Source organism: Setaria italica, chromosome I (assembly GCF_000263155.2).
Source record: "Setaria italica strain Yugu1 chromosome I, Setaria_italica_v2.0, whole genome shotgun sequence".
Classification (NCBI taxonomy): domain Eukaryota; kingdom Viridiplantae; phylum Streptophyta; class Magnoliopsida; order Poales; family Poaceae; genus Setaria; species Setaria italica.
The window spans coordinates 37,211,733-37,236,781 of record NC_028450.1 but is presented as its reverse complement, the minus strand read 5'-3'; the positions used below and the strand labels follow the sequence as shown (position 1 = coordinate 37,236,781).

Here is a 25,049-nt window from a genome sequence, read left to right as displayed (position 1 = left end):
CGCGCGCCTTGCTCCACCCGCTCGTGCTCGTGCCGTGCCGCGAGTCCCGCCCCCGGCGCGTCGGTGATCCCACCGGCGGGCTTCCCGGGCTGGGAGGAAAAACCCATAAAAAGTACACGCCCCGCTTTAACGACCCCCAACGTCCTTCTCCCCTTCCCTTCCCTAGTTCCCTCCTCGCGTCCCCGTCCTTCCCCCAGAAAACAACAAAAGCCGCCAGAGCCGCTGCGACGCACGGCGCTTGAGGCAAACGCACTGCCCCAGCCTGCCGCTTCCATCCAGGTCAAAACTTTCGGCCCGCGCGCTGACACACGGGAATCCAGGCGAGCTAGGATGAGGGAGCAGCAGGGTTCCGGCGAGGTGGCCGGGAGCCGGGGCGGGGCCATCAGGTCGCTGCTGGGCGTCGAGCGCCGCCTCGCGGAGGGCGACGCCGAGGGGGCGGTCGGGGTCTCCTCGGGGAAGCAGGCGGCGGGCGCGGGCGCGGGCGGTGGCGAGGAGGAGAGGAAGGCCGTGGTGAGGGTGGTGGCGGCCGACATGCCGGCCGCGCTGCAGCGGCGCGCGTTCCGCTGCGCCCGCGACGAGCTCGCCGCGATGCCGCGCTACCCGCGCCGGCTCGAGCCCAAGCGCCTCGCGCTCGCGCTCAAGAAGGTACGACACGAACCACTCCCAAGCCTGCAAATACAATGCTAACTACTTACTGTTTCTGCAAATTGGTGATGGAGATTTCAAATTGTTTTATCATTCGCGGATTAGAGTATTATATGGGGTTGTTCATGTTCATAGGACTTTCGTGAGGACAACAACACTGCATCTTCACTCGTTACGAACAAGAAACTGTTCGCTCTAGCCCCCTAGCCTGTCGTCTGTCGAGAGTGGCATTGCTGCTTTTTGTGATTCCACTATTACCGTCCACGTGCAGTAGAGCATTGCCACGGCAATGCCGTCACTCACAACTGGTTTTTGACCTGGTCGATGCCTTACCACGACGAGAATTCCACCAAGTGCATTCATATCCATGCTGATAGAGCTCTGCACTCTGATCACTCTTCTCCTTGTCGCCACGATGAATTCTGGTCTTCAGATTGTCTTCACGCGTCCGAATCCAAAATAGTCCTTTTAGTTCGTTTGCCTTCTCTCGAAAATAGTTGATCCCATCATTGGCAGTTGAAGTATCAGTCTCTGAACAACCAGGCTATGGGGTCACGTTGGTTGAATGAACTATGCTTCTCAACTGCGCTAAACCATCCTTGTGCAATCCATGGTAGCTAACCACCAAAACGAGCAATTAATACACTGCACAATCAGAAGGTTCGTGTCATCATACCTTCAGGTGGTTGTCATCTCACAAAATGGTATCCAAGTTTGACTAACGACTGATCAAACCTTTCAGCAGAACATCGTATCTTGAATTTGCATATTAAATTGATTCATTTTAATCTAGCATTTCCAAACGTTTCATTTGTGCCCAAAATTATTCTTGCTTCTGTCAGTTCATTCTGCAATTACTTACTGAAAAGACTCCATGGATCTTTTCAATCGCATGAACCTGACAAAATCTCCAAGCAACCAAACAAGCGAATCCGGGACCATCTCGCACATTTCATCCCCATACTTGATCAATGATCATACAACCGCATATTCCGATTTTTGTCCGCAATTTCTTCATTTTGTCTGTGTCCTCCTGTTCCGGATTGCAATCCTGCACGTACTGATAAGGTCTCATCCTTTGCTGACAGGAGTTTGACACTGCATACGGGCCAGCTTGGCACTGCATCGTGGGGACTAGTTTCGGTTCATATGTCACGCACGCCCGGGGTGGATTCTTGTATTTTTCCGTCGATAAGGTCTACATCCTGCTCTTCAGGACTGCCGTGGAGCCCTCGCCTCATTGAGGGGCACCACCACTAGACAAAATGGTTCGTGAATGCGCAGCTCTTGGGGAAGCCCACGCCAAATTCAGCTGTTCAGTCGGCTAAACCGAGCCTTGTAACTTGTAAATTGCATTGTTTCTTCGAAGGCAAACGGAAACTCCTTATGGTTCTGATAAAATTACGACTTATTGGTGTCACCTGTTTCAGCAGAATCTGTGTTATACATACTGCTAGTGGTTGTGTAATTGTGCCTGCTAGTGTAGGGAATTTCTGGTTCCTCTGTAGATGACCAGATACGGCACGGCACAGGCAACGAATTTGTTATCCTTCACAAAGTATTAAATCAGCTGGAACTGACCATCTGCTGTTCTGCAAGGCAGCAACTGGCCAACTGCTGCCTCTGTTCATACTGGGTTATTTGATTCTTTCCTAATGGTTGACTACTAGCCAAAAAAAATGTAGATTCAACGGAACCATTTCGCATTTGTACAAAGGAAAACATAGGAAAAACAACGTGGATCTCAAACAAGGACATTTGCCGAATTTTCTCATCTAAGTCCTGATATATATACATTGACTAGTAAAATGAAACTATGGTATGGTAAGCTAATCGCAGGATTGACCCCGGGGTGACATTGTTTGTTTTCCTGACACAACAAAGACGATCATTTGGAGACATCTCGAAACTGATCAGATGACCATTTCAGCCTCCCTCAAGCTAGAAGGAATTCCTATATCTAGTCTCATAGTAGCTTTGTACTTCTCTGGCACTTTGGCGCCACCCTGAATGCATATCTCAACAACGGCGGGTGCCTGCCCATAGAATGTCTTCAGCTCTCTCTGCAGTTCCTCCCCAGATTCTGGCATGTGCCACACATATCTAGGAGGTATTAGGTCATCGAGCACTGCTGCTTGCCATCCATGCTGTCCATTCCTCTGCTGATGCTTGAAGGCCCCACAGTTCCGTGCTTTGTGGCCAGTTGGTCCGATATGCACCTCAGGGCAGTATCCACAAACCCTCACAGCATAGCCCTTCATTAGCTTCAAGGCGCCATCCCTGACAGTCTCCCATGCTTCGAGTGTCTCCTCGGCAAGAGCCACTGTCTCCTCCGGGCTAGATGGAGAGACAATTTCATCGGATTGTAGTTCTTCAAGAAGTGTCTGCTTAAATCTGTCAGGCTCTGGTTCTGGTAGGTCATCTTCATCTGCATCAACAAACTCGTTTCTTCCAATTTTAATGATTGGCTTTCTTCGACGCTTTGTGGGATACTCAGGGAGGTCAACTCCAGCTTGGATGCAAAGTTCCACAAGAGCGGGAATGCGGGGTACAGCAAACCTCTGATCATGCGGGATACGATTCCCAAGACGGTCCTCTAGATGGTAGGCTTCAACAGGTAAGAAAACAGCTTCCGCTAAAGTACTTCCCCACTCATGCTCTCCCCTACGTTGATTTGACAACATTCCTCGGCATGTTCGGAAAGGATGTCCAACAGATCCAACATGTATCTCACTGCAATATCTGCAACAGAAAAAATCACATGTGAATGTGCTAATTAGGACATAGGGAACTGATCAAGCACATATGAGCATCTAGTTCATCTAGCATGACCATGAGCTTTTACTTTCTACAGTGTAAAGGTTTCATTGGGACTTTCATCCTACTTCCCTGGCCCGACTTAGTGCAGTGTTCCAAGACAAACAGACTGAGCATAATCCAAAAACTCCTGAACCAGTGGAAGAGTGTATCCTCGATTAGGCATAAGTGTTCTATAACAGAATCTAGCCCAAGTAAAAAAAAAACACCATTATTGCAAATAACAGATGCGGCTTTCCAGATGCTAAGTTCGTATTGCATAATCTAAGATGACCATATGCTTAAGTATGTTATCCATTATAGTAATTAGCACACTTGATCAACTGAGCAGCTAACATATAACATGTAAGCAAAATTGCCAAATAATAATGTTCTTTTTCATCCGTTGCCATGAACAAGGCTGTGTTGGCACACAGTTTGTTGCTTTATATGCATCCAATTGTGTTATCTTGGTTTAGATCCATTCTATGGTACACATAAGCATGATCTGTAACAAATAATAATCAGTAAATGATGGGAAACGGGAATTACTTGCAGCCTTTTACAGGTACTACTTTCATAAGCTTCCTCAAGTTGTTGATCAGCAAAATTCTTGTATTGTACACTTTGTAGGCAACTGGTATCAGTCTACGGATTAGCATTCCATTTTTTGGTGGAGGCAGTGGACGTTTTGGTTTCCCTTGTGCTGCCTTCATCCTCTCCTTTGCTCGGCGTCTTAACTCCAGCACTGGTATAGGAAATGGTTTCTTCTCCCTTTTTGAGTATTTTCGTGGAAGGTCAGCATTCTGAGCATGTTCGTTTCTAATGACAGTGGCCCTTTGATGAGGTTGGCAGACAGTTAAAGCAGGTACTCTGGAAAAAAAAGAGGGTCAGTACAAGTGTAAGTAAATTCATCAACAAATCAGAACATGGCTGCTAAGACATGGATGAATTGCTATGCCTTGTACTTAGAATGGCATTCAGGCAACTTTTTAACAAAACACAGAAATCAAGATGACTAAGTCTTGTCCAAGTCACTGCTGTATTATATAATCAAGAAATTCTCACAAACATCTTGATAAATTTCACCCAGTCATTGGCGTCTCCAGTACAGAGAATGAATACATCAGAAACTTCATGTTCCACTTACTCTAATTGACCTATGAGATGCAAAGGGGGTCCAGACAGCGATGGATTTGCAGGATGAACACACATCAACACATGTTGACATTTTCAATAATTATCAAAGTGCTATGATGCTTGGAGTAATTAGGATAATTCATTCTCCAATCCACTGAGCATACTTCGCATGAACTCCTACAGATTTACATAGCAATTCCGCCCGCCCACTAGTCGCTACTAATTCTGACAGCAGCAGAGATATTTGCGGAATAGCTCTTGATTTGCGCACTGCTGAACAATCTTTCCGGACCTAATTCCCGAAACACTATCGATTTGTTCATGGCAGTTCCAGAGAGAGACGTGATTACCGAGCAAATATAACCCAGAGTGCCAGCAGGAAGCAGACTTACCCGAGTCTCAAACTGCATCCGTTCCTGCCATTGGCAACCCCTACAGCCGCACCCGCTCGCTCCCTAACCTGCGGCAAACAGCCACTGCCGCTGAGCAACTGGCACGGAACCACAAGAGTCGGAGATGTGATGCCCTATGAAACACAGGACTGGGGGTACCTGGAAGCGGGAGGCCGACCACCGGAGACCGACGAAGCTGCGGAGCGGGGGCAGACGGGAGGAGCAGGTCGGCGGAGGGAGCAGGGCGGAGGAGGGCGTGGAGGGCCGCATGGCCGGGGCCAGTGGAGGGAGAGAGCGAAACCTCCAGCTGGGGGGAACTACTCTCCGTCTCTGTCCCTATCCTGCTGGAGGTCGGGGACGATCCTGGTTGGGAAATGGGATTTTCCGCCGTTCCATTCTGGGCCGGATATTGTCAACAAGTCGGGCCCGGGTTCAGATGGTCGCGGTCCAGTTTCTGATGGTCCCGTATGGGCCAAGCTAGGGGATCAAATCCGCACTTTGGTTTCCGTGGGATGGGCCGCGATCGTGAATCTTATCTTATCGGAACTGGTCGGATTAGCAGCACACTGCTGAAGCCTCTGCTACTTCTGTTCCAGACTTCCATAGTAGTGCTTGTGCTAGCTTCTTGTTCTTGGTTTCTTGTGAGCCTCGAGTTCTTCGATTGTGCCATCGACAAACCCCAACCGCCGGTGTGCTGATGTCATTTCCATTGCCAAGTTAAACAACCAAAGCTGTCCAATCGGGAAAAAAAAAATGTAAAGTTGTTCAAGCAAGAAGGCCACAAGTTCTTCAACCACCTCAGCTACCGCACATGTTCATATATGCATTGCCAATTCGTCCCTCCATTTCGTACGCCGCACCTCGCACGAATAGCTGTAGCAACAGACCATCCATCACTACACTCAAGCCGGAAACTTAAACCGTTAATCTGAATTAACCCAAACTTGCAAAAGAGTGGCACGACTCGATGCAAACCACGCCCCGCTATAAAATCGACGCTTCGCCATCCCCCATCATGCAACACAAGTCATCAGCAACCAACAGCTGAACAGCACGAACACACACAGACACGGGCACACGAGCTATCGACATTCTTCAGAGAAGCAACAATGGCAGCTCTTGCCGTTGTCTTTGTCTTCGCCATTGCCGTTTTCGCACATTGTTCAGCCGCCATGGGCGCAGCGGCGGCGGTCGTCGATCCAAACACTTCAGACACGAGAAACTTCACGGTACCTTCTGCTCCCTCGACGACGGCCAAGGGTCCGGTGACCTACGTGTTCGGCGACTCGATGTCGGACGTGGGGAACAACAACTACTTCCCCATGTCCCTCGCCAAGTCCAACTACCCCTGGTACGGCATCGACTACCCCGGCCGCGAGGCCACCGGGAGGTTCACCAATGGCAAAACCATCGGAGACTACATGGGTAAGCGTCCATCCATTGATCTGCACGCCAGGATCGAGATCAAGGTCGCATACTTGAGAACCCTCTGTCCCTCTCCATGCTAATTTCTGTGCGCGCGCGACCGATGCAGCTGACAAGTTCGGCGTGCCATCCCCGCCGCCGTTCCTCTCGCTGTCGCTGGCCGGCAAGGACGTGCTCGGCGGCGTCAACTTCGCTTCCGGCGGCGCCGGCATCCTGAACGAGACGGGCGTCTACTTCGTAAGACACGAATCGCTCTGGCTCTCCGATTCTCCACCTGTAATGGCTGCCGCCCCCGTGTGAATGCGATATGGAATGTGACTCTGCAGGTGCAGTACTTCTCCTTCGACGAGCAGATAACGTGCTTCGAGACCGTCAAGAAGGCCATGATCGCCAAGATCGGCAAGGAGGCCGCCGAGGCCGCGGTCAATGCGGCGCTGTTCCAGATTGGACTCGGTGAGTGCGAGTGCCACACTTTCTTCATCACATCACATCTCACACTCGGCTAGCTAGTCGTGTTAATTGGACACTGCATAACGTGTGAAAATGTTTTTGGCGAACGTTCTGGCCGGTGAAAGGGAGCAACGACTACATCAACAACTTCCTGCAGCCGTTCATGGCGGACGGCACCACGTACACGCACGACCAGTTCATCCGCCTCCTCATCACCACCCTCGATCGGCAGCTCAAGGCAAGATTTATCGATCCCGAATAATCAACACTGCCCCTGCAGGTTGCAGTCTGCAGAGCTCTCGATCTAATCCGAATCCGTTTTGGTTCTGCAGCGGCTGTACGGGCTCGGCGCCCGGAAGGTCGTGTTCAACGGGCTGGCCCCGCTGGGCTGCATCCCATCGCAGCGCGTCCGCTCCACGGACGGCAAATGCCTGGGCAAGGTGAACGCCTACGCCGCGCAGTTCAACGCCGCCGCCAGGAAGCTGCTCGACGGCTTGAACGCCAAGCTGCCCGGTGCGCAGATGGCCCTCGCCGACTGCTACTCCGTCGTCATGGAGCTCATCGACCACCCCGAGAAGCACGGTAACTTGCATTGTCCGCCGCCGGCGTGCCTATGTGATGACTACGTCTTTTTCCATTTTCCCTCACGGCGCATGGCTGTCGTCGTCGTCTCGCAGGGTTCACGACGGCGCACACGTCGTGCTGCAACGTGGACACGGAGGTCGGGGGGCTGTGCCTGCCCAACACGAGGCCCTGCCGCGACCGCAGCGCCTTCGTGTTCTGGGACGCGTACCACACCTCCGACGCCGCCAACAAGGTGATCGCCGACCGCCTCTGGGCCGACATGATGGTGAGCGCCGGGCACGGGGGCGCTGCTTCGGCTCCCCCTCGCGCCGGCGCGTCCAGCCCCGCCGCGGCGCCGGCGCCGTCCCCGTCTGATGACTACTGAGGGCGCCAGCGCCCAGCGGAGCGTTTTGGCAATTGGGAGTCGCAGATGTTTTGAGTTCATCACATTGCGAGTTATTTCTTTGGAAGAACCATCGACTCTTTATTCATCACTTTAGATTGATGCAAGTTATAGTAATTCTGAAACATATGGAACCCTCAGGTGTGGGAATTGAACAAAAATGACATGCGGGGTGCAGGCGAGTCTACGATGAACACCCTTGCCTTGCATATGAGTTTTATAAATTTTCCATTTTTTTAAAGGCTTCTCTTCTTCCGAAGGTAAACCAAAATATGACCTACAACTTTCAAGGGTTTTAGAGATGACCACTTTCAAAGGTTTTAGACATGACCGTTGTGTCATCTAATTTTCAGTGATCATGCTATGGTCGATTAATTCATTTCCGTTACTCAGTTTTAAATGGGTTCTATTATCTCGATGAAACTTTTTGCATATGGATGTGACTGTACCGAGGGTGTTCTCGGTTTAATGCTACCAATAAATCTCCCTCTCACGTCAACACCATATATAGTAGAAAAAAAAAGCATCGACTTATATTCTCAACTTCGACTTCACCGTTATTGTGTCTCGTCGTTGTGGACTTATCATCTCAATCCTTGGATATTCCGCGGCCTCAACGTATGCCATTATCGCTGTCTTTCAAAACATATCTTCCCAAGTCTCTTCAACGAGGCTTTTCATTGCCAACCCTCCCTATTCAACATCCTTAACCACAAACCACAAAGGTGGGCATCACCTCCATCTCACCATCCCACCTAGCGTCCATAAACCACTCTAGGCTTGTAAGGTATTATCACTCTAGGCTCGATAGTCTAAAATCATCTCCCCAATCTAAATCTATAACCTTAATGGCGCCATGATACCACGTATTGCCACAGTGTTAGCATCGAATTATGTCTTGATGTTTACCTCCATCGACCCACCCATCAATTTTATTGCTTTTAAATTCGATTCCTTCTAACAGGTTGTTCTTTCTAAATGGTTGGGCTCAAATGAGAGTTCCTTATTTCATCCACCATTTTTATTTTTTAAATTCGATTACTTCTAACAGGCGCGTTCTTTCCAAATCGCTAGCATTCACATCCCTCGTTTTGGATGCTGCCCTTTACCTGTTCTCACCCTTATTTTGATGTAATTTGGAATTTCCTTTTATCTTTTTAACTTTGTAATTTTGCTCTTTAAGATTCACAAATCAACACGATTTTTACTCTGGCCATTGACTTGTGAACAGTGAATGATAAAACCACAACTACAAAACAAGAAAAAAACTATTTTTTTAAAATTCTATTACTTCTAACAGGCGTGTTCTTTTCTTTTTTCCAAATCACACAGTACAGACGTAGACGCTCACATACACGCACGCAACACTACCCCGTTGTACCTCTATAAGCATATCCGAAAGATTGAGTTGGCAAATCCTTGAAATTGACGAAGTCACCACTGCTGCTTCACTGTCGACGGGCACGTCACCTACCACTAAAAGAATAGCGTCGGTTAAATCCTGAAATAAATTCAGAAAAATATGAGCACCGATGTCGAGTTGAGACTTGGAACTCTAGCAGGCAGGTTACACCGCAAGGATGAGCTACACTCGATTCGCTAACAGACGTGTTCTTTCCAAATCGTTGTCACTCACGTCTTTCGTTTTGGATGTTTCCCTTTACATGTTCCATTTCGTTCCGATAGAAAAAGTCTTAAACCCAGTCTCCGCCAGCAAGTCGCAGACATGACACATCAGACTCATTTCATTTGCTTGGAAAAACTCTACTTAAAACGTCGGCGCTTGGATCTGCCTCCGTACACATCCCAGCGTCCATTCCGCCCGCCTCCAAAGAACAGCGAAATCGCAAGACCGGAGACTGCTCTAGTCAGTGTAAACCCTTTCCCCTCTCCGGCCGGAGTCGGGCAACCGCATCTTTCGCCGTCGACGAGCGCGACGCGGCGGCGGAGATGGACGGGGGGCACGGGCCGAGGCAGCCGATGTCTCCGGCGATCTCGGCCTCGGCGGTGGTGCCGCAGCAGCGGCAGATGCAGCTCCACCACCACCCGGCGCGGCCGGCAATCGCCGATCTCTTCACCCTTTACCTCGGCGTGCGTGCATCCCTCGCCCCTAATCACCCACCGAGTGAGGGTTCCTGCTAGTAGTGACCCTGGGTGCTTGTGGCTTGCAGATGAACTCGAAGCAGAGAGCGGAGGACCCATCGAGAGAGAGCTCGTAAGTTGCTTCCCTCCTAGCGGAGTTTCGAGACGGCTTTTAGTTTTGCGACTTTTCGTCTTTTGATAGTTGGATATCTGAATTACATGTATACGCGGTATGCTGCAGTTCGGGTTGCTGTTAATAGATTAGGCCAGATTTTTTTGGGGGGAATTTGGTTACTAGTTCAGGGCTTCAGAGTTCAGACTGCTATGGTGATTACACGTTCTGTTCGTTTTAAATTAGTGCGTATGCTGTAGGCCTGTAGTTCGAGCACACAAATCGAGTAAGTTTATTCAAATTATGATGCTATCCGGAAATCGAATTATTCAGGAACAAGCTGCAGAAGAGAGTGACAGCTATGAACAGAGATCTGCCTCCCCGTGATGAGCAGTTCATTTCAGATTATGAGCAGCTGCGCATGCAGTACCCTGTAAGCATAAGAATTACATTACTAGTCTTGTTTGGCATAAGAGGAGTACTGAAAAAATAATTGTTTAATTTACTTTTTTTTTAGGACCAGGACCAGTTGCAGGCAGTCACAGAATCAGTTCTGATCTCCTTTGTCCTGCAGTGTAGTAGCCACGCACCACAATCTGAGTTCTTGCTCTTTGCTACACGGTGCTTATGTGCTCGAGGCCACCTTAGATGGGACAACCTCCTTCCATCTCTGCTTAATGCTGTTTCCTCCATGGAGGCGCCTATGGGGCAAGGAGTTCCTGTGACTGGTGGTGGCCCTGTAACTCCATCTTCATCAGCTATGGCTATGCCAAATGCTCCAAACTTCCACCCTTCAAATCCAGCTTCACCTTTGTCAGTAATGAACACCATTGGATCTCCTACTCAATCTGGTGTTGACCAACCAGTAGGTGCAAATGTGTCACCAATTAAGGCAGCTGAATTCTCCAGCGCAGCTCAGCTTAGTGCAGCAGCAAGAGGTGACCAGTCTCGCAGGGGAGCAGAAATTGGCTATCTGCATCTTCTGTCCTGTAGGATAATTCTGGCAGGGCTGGAGTCCAATTTGAAACCAGCTACTCATGCTGTGATTTTCCAGCATATGGTAAATTGGCTGGTTAACTGGGACCAGAGGCCGCACAGCATGGACGAAGCTGATGCAATGCAAACTTGGAGGATGGAAAAACCTTTACATGAATGGATGCATCTATGCTTGGATGTTATATGGATTTTAGTTAATGAAGAGAAATGCCGCATTCCATTCTATGAGCTTGTACGCTGCAACTTGCAGTTTCTTGAAAACATTCCTGATGATGAAGCATTAGTTAGTATAATCATGGAGATCCATAGGAGGAGGGACATGGTTTGCATGCACATGCAAATGTTAGATCAACACCTTCATTGTCCAACATTTGCAACTCATCGTTTCTTATCACAATCCTACCCAAGCATAGCTGGTGAATCTGTTACTAATCTGCGTTATTCTCCCATTACATACCCTAGTGTATTGGGAGAGCCACTACATGGAGAGGTAATGTTACCTTTTATTTAATTAACAGCCTCTCCCCTTTTATGTTTCTAATGTATTTTCTCCATACCTGCATCTGTGCGCTTGTCATTTAATGTACATGGAAGCTCCTGTGCTGATGACTCTAGTCGTAATTACTATTCACTGCTCCCTACAATGTTTTATTAAAGTTTATAAGATTAAAAAGAAGAATGATGAAAATGTAAATGCCTTGGAGAGTCCATGCAGTATTAAAGTGGATGGTCACGAATAACACATAGATCTATTTAGGGAAATATATTATGGTAAACTGTGAAAAACATTTTTAAATTTACAAGCACATAGTGTTGTGCTAACGACGTTTGAAATACTATACACACTAATTTTGCTTCTTTCTTATGGCCTACCATATACGACTTGGACCATGCATTGTTTTTCATAGTACAATCTTATGGAAATATTTGGGAGGTAGGTCTACTAATGTCATTCTAACGCGCCCATTTCAGAGACCTATACTTGTGTCAAAATTATAACAGTTTAAGTGCATCAACTACAAAAGGATTTATGCATAAGAACAAGTACTTGAAATTCTGTGCTCTCATGTACTAGTTAATTACTTGAAATAATAAGCTAGTTTAACGGCACATTTCATGTCACGGAGGTAATCTTCATCATCATGAGGAATTTTCAGACCCCGTTGCACCATTGTTGATTCCACATGTGCTACATGTGCATGCTTACTAGTAATATGCTGGCAGCATGAATGTTTTGAATGAAAGAAGTGAAATGACAAAAAAATCACAACTGGTAGCCATAAGTGGATACAGATCTAATTTGTTTTCTATTTTTATTTCTGGCGGGATATCAAAGCTTTACCTTCATTGTTTAGGATCTTGCAAACTCCATTCCTAAGGGTGGTTTAGACTGGGAACGTGCTCTTCGTTGCTTGAGGCATGCTCTCCGCACAACCCCATCACCAGACTGGTGGAGACGTGTTCTTCTCGTTGCCCCTTGTTACAGATCACAGTCTCAACAATCATCAACTCCTGGAGCTGTTTTCTCACCTGATATGATTGGTGAGGCAGTTGCTGACAGGACAATCGAACTCTTGAGGCTTACTAACTCAGGTTAGCATCTGAAAAGCTCCACCATTTGTGCATTCAATATAGAGCTGGTAGGAACCATATGTTCCATCCAGGGGTACACGTACACCCCTTTCACCAATGGCTCCATGGTCCACCCCTTTCTCCAAATATTTATATGGGGCACCTTTTCTTCAAAGAACATAAAGAGCTGGATATAAGGATTAAGGATATTGTAATCTTCCTTGCGGAAAGTTGTTAGCTACTGTCTGCCCGTACTCATCAAATCTTTGCTATGCTATTGCAGAGACTCAGTGCTGGCAAGATTGGCTTTTGTTTGCTGACATCTTTTTCTTCCTAATGAAAAGTGGATGCATTGACTTCCTTGATTTTGTGGATAAGCTTGCTTCTCGAGTGACAAATAGTGACCAACAGATTCTGCGGAGTAATCATGTCACTTGGCTGCTTGCACAGATTATCCGCATTGAGATAGTGATGAATAGTCTTAGTTCAGACCCAAGGAAGGTGATATATATTTGTACTATTACTTGTAATTTTACTGTTTTGTTCCTTCAATTAATTTCAATTAATTAGCTGATGATTTACTTGGCAAACATTCAAGGAGCTTTATAAACTTTATGCTCAAAGTTTTTAGAACTTTAATAACTGATAGCAGTACTTTGCCAAAATCAGATTAACTAACCTCACATCTGAGGCGAGAGCTATTACAATATAAAAGCATACATGATTTTTTGGTAGTATTTTTCATGTTTCTGTTCTTATATATCTCGTCGTCATTCTGGCTATTTCTTGGGCTATCAGGTTGAAACTACAAGAAAGATAATTTCATTCCACAAAGAAGACAAGAGCCTTGATGCCAATAATATTGGCCCTCAAAGTATTCTTCTTGATTTCATTAGTAGCAGTCAGACTCTGCGCATTTGGTCTTTCAATACTTCAATCAGAGAGCATTTGAACAGTGATCAGCTTCAGAAAGGAAAACAAATAGATGAGTGGTGGAAACAGATGACAAAAGGTACCTGCTTACTGTGGACGTGTCATTATGATTTTGGTCTATATGATTACCTGGTAGATCCAGAATTCGTGGAAGGAAATTTGACGTTGTAGATAGGCAATATGTAATCAATCGATTGCAGGGAAAATCTTACTCCTTTTCTCAAGTAGCAAAACTCATGCTCTATTTGCACTGCAATTTTGAGTTCCTCTGACGCTTGTATTTTTCTGGAGTGAGATTTATGCTTACACACTATGATTACACTTTGCATTCATTCCTGTGTCTATGGTTAATATGAAAGTTACCCTTTCTTCCCCCAAATAATAGCTTCTGGCGAGAGAATGATAGACTTTACGAACTTGGATGAACGGGCAACGGGGATGTTCTGGGTTCTCTCCTTCACTATGGCGCAGCCAGCTTGTGAAGCAGTAATGAACTGGTTTACGTCAGCTGGAATGGCAGATTTAATTCAGGGGCCTAATATGCAGCCAAATGAAAGAATAATGATGATGCGTGAAACATATCCTCTGTCAATGTCATTGCTTTCTGGGTTGGCTATTAATCTTTGTATGAAGCTTGCTTTCCAGCTTGAAGAGACCATATTTCTCGGCCAGGTAGGAACACAAAACATGAATTGCTGCTAAGACCTAAGTTGATTCCTTCTATTTATCTATTTTTCAATCCATGTCTATCCCTTTTAATTGGTCTCGTAAGTAATCATGTGGATCTAAGTAACATGCAGTTGTTTCAATATTTACAACTAGGGCATGTTTTAATCTGATTGCAATATACACATGAATATATCATCTTAAACAATTACTCCCTCTGTCCCAAATTACTATTTAATTTGGGTTTGTCTTAAGTCAAACTTGTCTAACTTTGATATAGAAAAATATAATAATATCTACCATACCAATTAAATTCACTACAAAAAATATTCCATGGTGGATTCAATGAAACCAATTTGGTATCTGTTAGATGTATATGTACTGTTGGTAATTTACCTTTTCTGTTAGGGGGTTTTCTGTATATTTCCCCCTCCTGTACCTGTATATATATGGGCCTAGAGAGCCCCTGTTATGAATACAAGTGCTATTCCTAACATGGTATAGATATGTTATTATATCTTTTAATAAACTCGGTCAAAGTTAGATAACTTTGACTTAGAATAACCTAAATTGAATAGTAGTTTGGGACTGAGAGAGTAGCTAACTATTTATGTATATTGAAATTATCATAGGCTTGCTTACATTATGTGAAGTAATTTATTTCCACCTTATGAAATCATCTGTAACCTTCACCAAATAGATTTCTCTAGAAGTATCTGCACCTTGACAGCTCTATGTTTGTCAGCAAATGTTATCAGTTTTTCATTCTCACCTCTACTTTTTTTTTGGGATAGGCTGTACCTAGCATTGCAATGGTGGAAACCTATGTGAGATTACTGCTTATAGCGCCTCATTCATTGTTCCGTCCCCATTTTACGGTAAGTTCTTATGTTTTCGTGTGGTGAACTATACTAATGATGCAGTGGCATGGCATCATGCCACCCTGGCAATGTTCTTTATGTCTGGTTTCTGACCTTCTGTGGCGTAAACTTTTCATGTTCAAAATTACATACATAACAAGTAGTGAAAATTCTGACGTTTTCCCACTATTTTATTAAACTTTGCAGACATTAACCCAAAGATCTCCGTCTATTCTGAGCAAATCTGGTGTCTCTTTGCTCCTACTTGAGATACTGAATTACAGGCTACTTCCTCTATATAGGTAATCCAATAATTTATTATATTGTCCCTCTTTATCTGATAGGAAATCTTAATTTATGAAACAAATCAAATGATTGGACCTTTATCCCCTCCGTGAATATTTTTTCCCTTGGAAGGGAGGGACACCCAGTTCAACAAAGCTTTTAAAGTTGGAGTAGGCTAATAACTCCTTCCTCCTATTGATTATGTATTATGCCTACTTTTCTGTGCAACAATTTGTTATTCAGGTATCATGGAAAAAGCAAGGCATTGATGTATGATGTTACAAAGATAATATCAATGATTAAGGGTAAACGTGGAGAGCATCGTCTTTTCAGATTAGCTGAAAATTTGTGCATGAATTTGATTCTCTCGCTGAAAGACTTCTTTTTTGTGAAAAAAGAACTGAAGGTAATGATTGTACTTCCTTGCCTTTGGAAATTTGACAATTAACAGATCATACAAAATTAGCTTTTACATGCATTTAATGCAGGGGCCAACTGAGTTTACTGAAACTCTTAACCGCATAACGATAATAAGTCTCGCTATCACCATCAAGACACGTGGAATTGCTGAGGTTGAACACATGATTTATCTTCAACCATTGCTAGAGCAAATTATGGCAACCAGTCAGCATACCTGGTCGGAAAAGACGCTACGTTATTTTCCTCCTCTTATTCGTGATTTTTTAATGGGGAGAATGGATAAGAGGGGCCAAGCTATTCAAGCATGGCAGCAGGTATTATTTTTATTATCTTTTGGGCTGGGTGTTTGACCATTTGTATGTTTTATTCAATGCTTCTATGCATTCATGTACAACATGTAGCCTTTTGATGGAGTCCGTTAAAGTTTCTTATTTACTGTTGCTGCTAGAAATTCATCATATCCTTTCACTTAAAGTCTACAGAATGATATTGTCAGTACTTTTATGGTTAATAAAATGGGAAAACTTCTCACCGTCCATTGATTAAATCCAAAGTTTCTTTAATGCCACTGTCAGTGAAAAGGTGGCTCCAACGAGTCATTGACACATCGATGGCAATAATAGACTGCAAAAAGTTTATAACGGCATGTAAGGAATGGGCTCAATAAAATGCACTGATGGAGTTTTATTACCTGATTTTTAATTGAAATTTATTCTCAAATACTATCGGGTCCTTACATAAGCATAAAAAATTTTGAATTTTCGTTTTATGATATAATACTGTTTATAGTGTCCTTAAATTGATACGACATGTTTATCAGCGAAAGTTTGGTCAGCAGTATCCTTACATAAGCATAAAAAATCTTGAAGTTTCATTTTATAATATAATACTGTTTATAGTGTCCTTAAATTGCTACCACATGTTTATCAGTGAAATTTTCGCCAGGCTGCATAATTCCTTACCTTGTGTATTGATAGCTTCCCCCTCTCTTTTTTTTCCAGGCAGAAACAACTGTCATTAACCAATGCAATCAGCTGCTCTCACCATCTGCTGAGCCAAACTATGTCATGACTTATTTGAGCCACAGTTTCCCTCAGCATCGTCAATACCTTTGTGCTGGTGCTTGGATGCTGATGAATGGACATCTTGAAATCAACAGTGCAAATCTTGTATGTTTCTTAATTTTCTTTTAATGTGACTGTTGTTTGTTTCTCTCTATATGTTTATCTTGTGATCTTCATGCAGGCTCGTGTCTTAAGGGAGTTTTCACCTGAGGAAGTTACAGCAAATATCTATACAATGGTTGATGTTCTTCTGCATCATATCCAATTTGAGGTGCAAAGAGGCCATCTAGCACAGGTTTGCTTATTCAGAACAAGAGCTGCTTGTATACTTTACTGGTGTATTAAGAAAACTCTCTTTCGCTTCTGCTTATGGCCTACTTTATTCAGAAGCTACCATGTAAAATTTCTGATATTTTATTTATGCAGGACTTACTATCCAAAGCAATCACAAATCTTTCTTTCTTTATATGGACACATGAGCTTCTTCCACTGGATATTCTACTGCTAGCTCTTATTGACAGGGATGATGATCCTTATGCTTTACGCATTGTGGTAAATACTCTTGAAACTTAAAAAAGTTTCTGTTCTATGTTTCTGACATCATGTTGGACCATAACTGTTCTTTTAGTTTTGATTGTTTTTGTTCAAATGTGAAATAGGTAAACATGTAAATATTCTATACTCCTCTGATTGGAAATCTAAGTCATTTAAGACATTGAGATGATCTAGAATTGTAAATTATGAAAAAAATGATGTTTATAGTAGCATCAATCCCATGTTATCAGTCCATGTAATTCTTTATATATTAATGCTCAAAGCCCAAGAAATTTGACAGACACAAATCTCAGAACAACTTAGCATTTCCGATCAGACGGAGTAGCCAGTTCAACAGGTGTTCTTGGTTAGACCTTAAAGCTTCTAGTTACATTCTATTCACAGATTTCGAATCTAGTGTAAGTGGTATATCCACAGTGTGACCAACCAAGATTGTCAATAAGATGTCACTATGCTTGCACCTTGATTCCTTGCATTTGACTATTGACTAGTGCTTTGAGCTTGCTGGTTTCCAGTTTTTGACGGTAACCTGTAACTGCCTAGATTCTGTATTGCTTGTTCACGGTTACTAAAATGGATTTACTGGACTAAATTTAATATATTACTAGTTGCTTCAGCCATGCATGCACATAATTAGTATTGATCGTCAATTTAAATCACAGATAAGTCTGCTTGAAAAGCCAGAACTTCAGCAAAGAGTCAAGGCATTCTGCAGTTCTCGTTCCCCAGAGCATTGGCTCAAAAATCAACATCCTAAAAGAGTTGAGCTCCAGAAAGCTCTTGGTAACCATTTATCATGGAAGGACCGGTAATTGCAACCCTTTGATCTATTTACTTGCAAAAATGTTTTATAATTGGTCATTTGATGACATCAAGCAATTATGCAATTACTTATTCATGTTTGATACTTGTGTAACATATTTGTGGCACAGATGTAATAAATAGGTGCCACTAAAAAAATGGTATTTTGTGTTGAATAGCAATTCCATCTAGTTATTCCATAGTCATGTTTCTTTACACTAATTTGGTTTCCTGACATAGTTTGGTATTTTGGATGCTCTGTTCATATTTTTGGCTAGTATGGTGTGTAGTTTTTTTAATAGGACTATATTTCCTCTATGATCAATGATTGTTTATCCATTGATATCCCAGCCTAAAACTCAATTTTGACAGGTTGATATTGTAAGTATTATATGCTGCGCCTGTTCCAAATTATAAGGCTGCTATTAACTTTCAGCTTACCAAACAGATTTGAATGTGATGATTTTCTTCTTAGATGCATATTGTTGCTACACCAGATGTTGTCCTACTTTAGCGTAGGGCTACCTGTCTACTCCCTCCTATCCAAAATACAAGTCATTTTAGACTTCCTGTCGGTCAAACATTTATAGCTTTGACCATCAATTGATGAAAAATCATGTAGATTGAGAAGATAAGTTTGATGTCGTTCGCTCCATCATGAAAATTTCTTTCATAATGTGCAGTTATTTTTCGTTGAAATATTATATTTTTTTATAGAAATGTTGGGTCAAAGATTCACCTTGTAGACCTTATGTTCACCATTTTTCTTGTTTCATTCATGGTTATAGAATCTTGATGTACTCGTATGTGTTGTGTTATAATGCAGTTATCCCCCGTTCTTCGATGACATTGCTGCGCGCTTGCTTCCTGTTATCCCGCTGATTATTTATAGGCTTATTGAGAATGATGCTACAGATATTGCAGACAGAGTTCTTGCATTTTATTCTTCCTTGCTTGCCTTCCACCCGCTAAGGTTTACATTTGTACGTGATATTCTTGCATATTTCTATGGTCATCTTCCAATCAAACTGATTGGTAGGATCCTCAACTTGCTTGGTGTTAGCACTAAGGTAAACCTATTTACTCTTTTAGTTGGAGCCTTTTATACTTAATGCCTGCTAACTACAGGTTTTTTTTTCAGACTCCCTTCTCAGAGTCTTTTGCTAAATATTTAGTGTCATCTAATTCATCAGTTTGTCCACCACCGGAATACTTTGCCAACCTTTTGCTAAACCTGGTCAATAATGTCATACCTCCTTTAAGTAGCAAATCCAAATCAAACCCAGCAGACACAACACGCTCGACTTTCAACAAGCATCATGCGTCTTCACAAGCTGGTGGAATCGGTAACACTGATGGTCAGAGGGCATTTTATCAGAATCAAGATCCTGGGTCATATACACAGCTTGTTTTGGAAACAGCAGCTATTGAGATTCTCTCACTTCCCGTCTCTGCTGCTCAAATAGTGTCCTCTTTAGTTCAAATAATAGCTCATGTACAAGCAATGCTTATACAGTCAAATAGTGGCCAAGGAATGTCAGGTGGTTTGGGGCAAAGTTCTGGGCTGCCAACTTCTCCTTCAGGTGGAGGTGCTGAATCTGCAGGTCCCAACCAAGCAAATAGTGCTGCAAGTGGGATCAATGCCACTAACTTTGTTTCTAGGAGTGGCTACTCCTCCCAACAATTATCTGTTTTAATGATTCAAGCATGTGGTCTTTTGCTGGCACAACTCCCACCAGAATTTCACATGCAACTATACTCAGAAGCAGCCCGTGTCATAAAAGATTGCTGGTGGCTAGCTGATAGTTCGAGGCCTGTTAAAGAGCTTGACTCTGCTGTTGGCTATGCACTGCTGGATCCTACATGGGCTTCTCAAGACAACACATCAACAGCCATAGGTAGATTTTCATCTTTTGAGCTGGATCAGATCAGAGTTAACTTAATATGATAGTGCCTACATTTATAACTTGTATTATCTGTGCCTTGGTTTCAGGTAACATTGTCGCCCTTCTGCACTCATTCTTTAGCAATCTTCCACAAGAATGGCTGGAATCTACCCATACTGTCATAAAACACCTTCGGCCAGTTAATTCAGTTGCCATGTTAAGGATCGCCTTCCGCATATTGGGTCCCTTGTTACCTCGTCTAGCCTTTGCTCGACCTTTGTTCATGAAGGTATACTTGGTTTTCCTTCGCAGTTACTAAAAAGAATGTGCATTACATTTAAATTATGAGGTTGGAATTGGTCATGATTTGAAGTCATCAACTTTGTACGGCGAGGCGCTGATGAATCTGAATTGGATCAACGCATGCTGTACCTGCAATGCACTCAATAACCCCAGCAAGTTTATGTTACATCATTTAGTATTCTTCCAACTTTTTCTGTTAGAAATTACATGTATTTTAAACACATGCTTTGCTTTGGGTGTCTTTGATATGATCAAGCTTTAAATAATTACTTCCAAATTTACTTAAGTTCTTGCATCATGTTGTTAACGTAAGATTGTTTGTTTGAACCCATTTTTGATAATTTTGTACTTGCTAGCCTGTGCGAATATGTTGCTGTATTGAATTATTTACAGACTAATACATTCTCTTGCTTGTTCTACTAATTATTATTGGTTGTGTTGTTTGGATTTGCAGACCTTGGCTTTACTGTTCAATGTTTTGGGTGATGTATTTGGTAAGAACTCTCAGGTCCCGAATCCTGTGGACGCTTCAGAAATTACAGACATAATTGACTTCTTGTAAGATATTTTTACTTCCTTCCTGACATGCACTTCGTTTCTGTTCTCATTCCAGTCAAATTGTTGCTGCATGATCATCTCATGAATTTCTCTCTCTTGCTAAGTAGGCATCATGCTGTGATGTATGAAGGCCAAGGGGGTCCCGTTCAGAGCACTAGCAAACCTAAGCTGGAGATACTGACATTATGCGGGAAAGTTATAGAAATTTTGAGGCCAGACGTGCAACATCTCCTCTCGCACCTGAAGACTGATCCCAACTGCTCAATATATGCAGCGACGCATCCAAAGCTCGTGCAAAACACATCCTAATGTCACAGCTTACAAGTGCATGTATAATGCGAGATCCTTTGAACCGCTGCAGAAGTGATGCTGTAGGATCAGAAGAATTGCAGTAGCTGTAACCTGTATCCTCATCTAACCGGAGTATAGATCTTGCCGTAATGATCATGGACATATTCTTCAGAGCATCGTCGTTGTCAGTTGTATCCTTTAGCTAGCAATATTGTAAATATCTGCTTAAGGGGCATATTAAGACATGCATGATTATAGCATAAACATGGAGTTAACCATTCCAGGCAAAGCATGCTGGTTGTCATGCTTCTGAACTATGCATTGTTTGCATCTTGTCGCACAAGGGGGTGAGGGGGCAATCGACACGGTCGCGTTCCTATGCAAGATTTATGCCGGTTGGTCGATTGTCACCGAGCAGATCTGTTCGGAACAGTGTCCATTTGTGGAAGATTTGTCAGAGGAGTGACCGCATCATCAGCTAATAGTGTACAACCCGAACTGTGCACATCTTGTCGTAATGAATTGGCAAACGTCTTCCACAGGGCGCGTCCTAAGTTCCTGCTGTCGAGATCATCGGTCGTTTTCCAGGTCGATGGCCGACTGTCTTCCATTTCTCTTCGTACTTTCACCTTCAAAAAAAAAATTATCTTCATACTTTCTCGAGTTTTGCTGTCCTCTCAACCCTGTGATGGAATTGATATCTGAATTGTGTCGGTTGCACCAGAGCCTCTAATTTCGGTCAGGTTTAGCCTTAAATTTTAGATCGCGGCTACGAGAAGGTTCGCAACCAAGAGGCTTGCTTGGAGAATGTTGGTTTGGAATCAAATCCCTAGGATCTAGTGTAGATATACACTAATAAGTTAACTGCTAGGTCAACTCCTACCATGCAAAAACCTGTCAGGATGTTGTTATACTCATGATCTCTGAGTATGACTGACGCTGTGTTCCTCCAGCATCAAAGGGTCCTTTCTCTACAACGCTGCCACGGCGATTTGCCCCGTTTCCTTTTCTTACACTTACCCACTGGGCTTCTGGTACATGCTTGGTCAGGTTCGTTCAACCAAGCCCCCTCTAGCTAGTAGCATGTCGTGGTCGTCGGCCCAGTGCACCGTGCACGCATCGGATCGCCGTCGCAGGCAGGCGAAGCCAGGGCAGCGTTCGTCTGCGCCTGCGCTGAGGTCACAGGCCACAGGCCAGTCAGAGACGGGCTCACACGTGCGGGTCACCCCGCCCCCGCTCCCCGCCACGCGCGGCCCTTTCCACTTCGGGCCGCACCTATTAATCCCCCTGCGCCGCGCCTCCCCTCCAAATTAAGGCTGCTGCTGCCGCCGCTCTCGCTCTCTTCCACTCCTGGCCGCGGCCGGCGTTGCTGAGAGCTGAGACCTCTGACTTCACACTAGAGTGAGTTAAGAGAGAGCGCGCGCAAGTCAACCGCTTCTCGTTTCTGTATCCACGGTGTGTGTGAGAGAGAGATGGGCAGGCAGCCGTGCTGCGAGAAGGTCGGTCTCAAGAAGGGACCATGGACGGCGGAGGAGGACCAGAAGCTGGTCGCCTTCCTCCTCTCCCACGGCCATTGCTGCTGGCGGCTCGTCCCCAAGCTCGCAGGTGCGGTGCTCGATCGCGAGATCACTCACTGCCGATTCTGTCTCCTACTTTCCTTCCAGGAGCTCGCTACTCCGACATGCAGAATGTTAGATGTCGATGGCAATTCAGCATCCTGACATAGCTTCGATCTCCTCTCTCATCAGGGCTGCTGAGGTGCGGGAAGAGCTGCCGGCTGAGGTGGACCAACTACCTGCGGCCGGACCTCAAGCGGGGCCTCCTCTCGGAGGAGGAGGAGGCGCTGGTCATCGACCTCCACGCGCAGCTCGGCAACCGGTGGTCCAAGATCGCAGCGCGGCTCCCTGGGCGGACGGACAACGAGATCAAGAACCACTGGAACACCCACATCAAGAAGAAGCTCAAGAGGATGGGCATCGACCCCGTCACCCACCGCCCGCTCTCTCCGGCGGCGCAGGCGAGCGATCCCCCGCACGTGCGGGAAGAGCCCAAGCAGGCGCTGTCGTCGTCGCATGGGCCTGCCGCCGGCGCCGAGGACGAGGAGGCGCCGGCGAGCGCCGAGCCGCTGCAGGGCGCGATGTCCCCGGCCTCCACGGCAGCCGCCGTGTCGCCGTCCTGCTCCTCCTCGTCCGCCGCCTCGGCCTCCGTCGCGACCCCCGGCGCGGACGTGGCGGCCTGGCCCGACCCCATCGACCTCTTCCAGGTGGATGGCATCATGGACATGGACTGGGCAGGCATCCTGTCCGGTTGCGGCGACGACGGCGCCGGCGTAGACGTCGACCTGTTCGACCATTACCCCGGCGATGGCTTCGACCAACAAGTCTGGATGTGATGCCGATACTAGGATGCTGCTGATTGGTAGGACTTAGAAACTGTCGTGGTTCGTGATCATCTCTGTTCTTGCATGTCATGTGTTTCTCTCCTTTCAATTCTTCTTTTCTTTTTTTTTTTGGTTTCTTGGGTGAATTCAAGTTCATCCTGTCATCCATGTCCATGCATGCATGATTGCTTATGAGGAGAGAAACCGAGTGCGTGATTCGTGAAAAAAAAGACGGAGAAAGATAGAGTGATTGCATCTGATGGCTAGAGCGAGACAGTAAAATTCTGATGTACAGTTCAGGAATGTGAAGTTTCTGATGTGGAATGCTACCTTTCATGGTACTAACTTCAAGTACAGTTTGGACAGGACAATGGCAAAAACACAAATTCATTGCACAGACCCCCAACCAAACCAAATGTCTTGGTATGACGACTGCTGCAGAGACTCTTCCGTACCAGAAATTCATTGCACAGAGCTTTGGCTCGGTAATCCTGAATGCACATGGAGTCCTTCGAAATCGTCCTTGAAAACCCTTTTCATTTTGTGATGTCTGAACAAACCTTTATCTGTTGACCAAACATTCCACTGTACTCGATCGGTTGACCCCTCAAGCAAATTAAAAAAAATCTATTTGACATTTCAAGGTAGATCCTAGCCAGCTGTAAGGTCTGAGCTAGTAATATATTGGTGTAAAGTAAGGAAAAAGCACAAGGTGGGCATGAACTTGGCTCCCTTGAACTTTTCAATCTTAAATCAACAATGCAATGATGCTAAGAAAGAAAGAACAGCATAAAGACCAACAACAGACAACAGTCCAGGCAATGTGTAGCACACAACTATAACAAAAGCATCATAGCACTTGATCAAGATACATGAAGTGTTGTATATATCACTCCTTCAAATCATTATATCATTGTTAAAAAAGAACTGCAAACACAAAAAAGAAAAAAAAACTCTTGGTTCAGTAATACAGACTATACAGTAGTAGCACCAAGCACATACTACGAGGTAGCACACGCATGCATCAGTGTTGAGTGAAGTGCTGTTCCATCAGCCGCTGTCAGCACCGGTAGGTGCCCGGTCGCCGGGCGGGACGTCTGGCTCGCGGGGGTACGCTACATGCTACACCCTGCCTGCCTGAGTGCCTGATGTGCCCGAAGCCGATGGCTCGGGCGGCGCGACAGGGAGCTTTGCCGAAAGCGACGCGGCCGTCCGTTCCATCGTCCTCTGCAAAAGCGAGCTGCCCGGCCCGCGCATTTGCTGCTGGCCGGCCACAAACACACCTCACCTGTAATCGCCGAGCCGCGCGAATGTTTCGCCCGGACCCGTCTCGTCCCTCCCACGGCGTGACCTCAGCATCGCGTAATCGCTGCGTCACCGGTTTATTTGCGCTTCGGATTAGCCTGTGATAGTTCGGGGTGCACGGGAGCACGACACGTCAGCCCAGCTTTTTGGGAACAGGCTTCGGTG

General features: G+C 45.1%; 5 protein-coding genes across 6 annotated transcripts; 4 read left to right on the top strand and 1 right to left on the bottom strand.

The window, feature by feature from the left end:
- On the top strand, positions 1-2,074 carry LOC101767900 (dynein light chain LC6, flagellar outer arm). The gene is made up of 2 exons (XM_004953774.2): positions 1-645; positions 1,734-2,074. Exons 1-2 carry the CDS (start codon positions 331-333, stop codon positions 1,887-1,889), a joined length of 471 nt encoding a protein of 156 aa, XP_004953831.1. The 5' UTR covers positions 1-330; the 3' UTR covers positions 1,890-2,074.
- Positions 2,075-2,369: 295 nt separating this feature from the next.
- LOC101767498 (APO protein 2, chloroplastic) lies at positions 2,370-5,333 on the bottom strand. Its single transcript, XM_004953773.1, has 4 exons — positions 5,133-5,333; positions 4,974-5,041; positions 3,994-4,314; positions 2,370-3,387 (listed from the first exon to the last, which is right to left on the bottom strand). The coding sequence occupies exons 1-4, from the start codon at positions 5,241-5,243 to the stop codon at positions 2,559-2,561; spliced, it is 1,329 nt and encodes a 442-aa protein (XP_004953830.1). The 5' UTR covers positions 5,244-5,333; the 3' UTR covers positions 2,370-2,558.
- Positions 5,334-6,002: 669 nt separating this feature from the next.
- LOC101759930 (GDSL esterase/lipase At5g37690) lies at positions 6,003-8,184 on the top strand. Its single transcript, XM_004955142.2, has 6 exons — positions 6,003-6,398; positions 6,508-6,635; positions 6,725-6,851; positions 6,974-7,086; positions 7,181-7,430; positions 7,526-8,184. The coding sequence occupies exons 1-6, from the start codon at positions 6,083-6,085 to the stop codon at positions 7,795-7,797; spliced, it is 1,206 nt and encodes a 401-aa protein (XP_004955199.1). The 5' UTR covers positions 6,003-6,082; the 3' UTR covers positions 7,798-8,184.
- Positions 8,185-9,647: 1,463 nt separating this feature from the next.
- LOC101767094 (mediator of RNA polymerase II transcription subunit 23) lies at positions 9,648-21,516 on the top strand. 2 transcript variants are annotated; one of them, XM_022824046.1, is made up of 21 exons: positions 9,648-9,906; positions 9,987-10,030; positions 10,343-10,442; positions 10,527-11,495; positions 12,361-12,598; positions 12,861-13,078; positions 13,376-13,589; positions 13,896-14,182; positions 14,971-15,054; positions 15,244-15,338; positions 15,565-15,727; positions 15,810-16,055; positions 16,743-16,910; positions 16,987-17,100; positions 17,232-17,357; positions 18,023-18,168; positions 18,988-19,231; positions 19,303-20,059; positions 20,155-20,336; positions 20,805-20,908; positions 21,013-21,516. In XM_022824046.1, the coding sequence occupies exons 1-21, from the start codon at positions 9,766-9,768 to the stop codon at positions 21,215-21,217; spliced, it is 4,845 nt and encodes a 1,614-aa protein (XP_022679781.1). In that variant the 5' UTR covers positions 9,648-9,765; the 3' UTR covers positions 21,218-21,516. The 2 variants fall into 2 exon arrangements, with proteins under 2 accessions (XP_022679781.1, XP_012703585.1); XM_012848131.2 differs by having other exon boundaries at positions 9,766-9,906; positions 21,016-21,516.
- A 1,007-nt stretch (positions 21,517-22,523) lies between these two features.
- On the top strand, positions 22,524-23,930 carry LOC101766683 (protein ODORANT1). The gene is made up of 2 exons (XM_004953771.2): positions 22,524-22,804; positions 22,948-23,930. The coding sequence occupies exons 1-2, from the start codon at positions 22,672-22,674 to the stop codon at positions 23,589-23,591; spliced, it is 777 nt and encodes a 258-aa protein (XP_004953828.1). The 5' UTR covers positions 22,524-22,671; the 3' UTR covers positions 23,592-23,930.
- Positions 23,931-25,049: the final 1,119 nt, after the last annotated feature.

Coding starts and splice junctions, on each gene's coding strand:
- LOC101767900 (XM_004953774.2), top strand. CDS start 331: ATGAGGGAGCAGCAGGGTTCCGGCGAGGTGGCCGGGAGCCGGGGCGGG. Junction 646..1,733: donor TCGCGCTCGCGCTCAAGAAG/GTACGACACGAA, acceptor CTTTGCTGACAG/GAGTTTGACACTGCATACGG.
- LOC101767498 (XM_004953773.1), bottom strand. CDS start 5,243: ATGCGGCCCTCCACGCCCTCCTCCGCCCTGCTCCCTCCGCCGACCTGC. Junction 5,042..5,132: donor GGTCGGCCTCCCGCTTCCAG/GTACCCCCAGTC, acceptor TGTTTGCCGCAG/GTTAGGGAGCGAGCGGGTGC. Junction 3,388..3,993: donor GTACCTGTAAAAGGCTGCAA/GTAATTCCCGTT, acceptor TTTCTGTTGCAG/ATATTGCAGTGAGATACATG.
- LOC101759930 (XM_004955142.2), top strand. CDS start 6,083: ATGGCAGCTCTTGCCGTTGTCTTTGTCTTCGCCATTGCCGTTTTCGCA. Junction 6,852..6,973: donor GCTGTTCCAGATTGGACTCG/GTGAGTGCGAGT, acceptor GGCCGGTGAAAG/GGAGCAACGACTACATCAAC. Junction 7,431..7,525: donor CGACCACCCCGAGAAGCACG/GTAACTTGCATT, acceptor GTCGTCTCGCAG/GGTTCACGACGGCGCACACG.
- LOC101767094 (XM_022824046.1), top strand. CDS start 9,766: ATGGACGGGGGGCACGGGCCGAGGCAGCCGATGTCTCCGGCGATCTCG. Junction 14,183..14,970: donor AGACCATATTTCTCGGCCAG/GTAGGAACACAA, acceptor TTTTTGGGATAG/GCTGTACCTAGCATTGCAAT. Junction 20,909..21,012: donor ACAGACATAATTGACTTCTT/GTAAGATATTTT, acceptor TCTCTTGCTAAG/TAGGCATCATGCTGTGATGT.
- LOC101766683 (XM_004953771.2), top strand. CDS start 22,672: ATGGGCAGGCAGCCGTGCTGCGAGAAGGTCGGTCTCAAGAAGGGACCA. Junction 22,805..22,947: donor GCTCGTCCCCAAGCTCGCAG/GTGCGGTGCTCG, acceptor CTCTCTCATCAG/GGCTGCTGAGGTGCGGGAAG.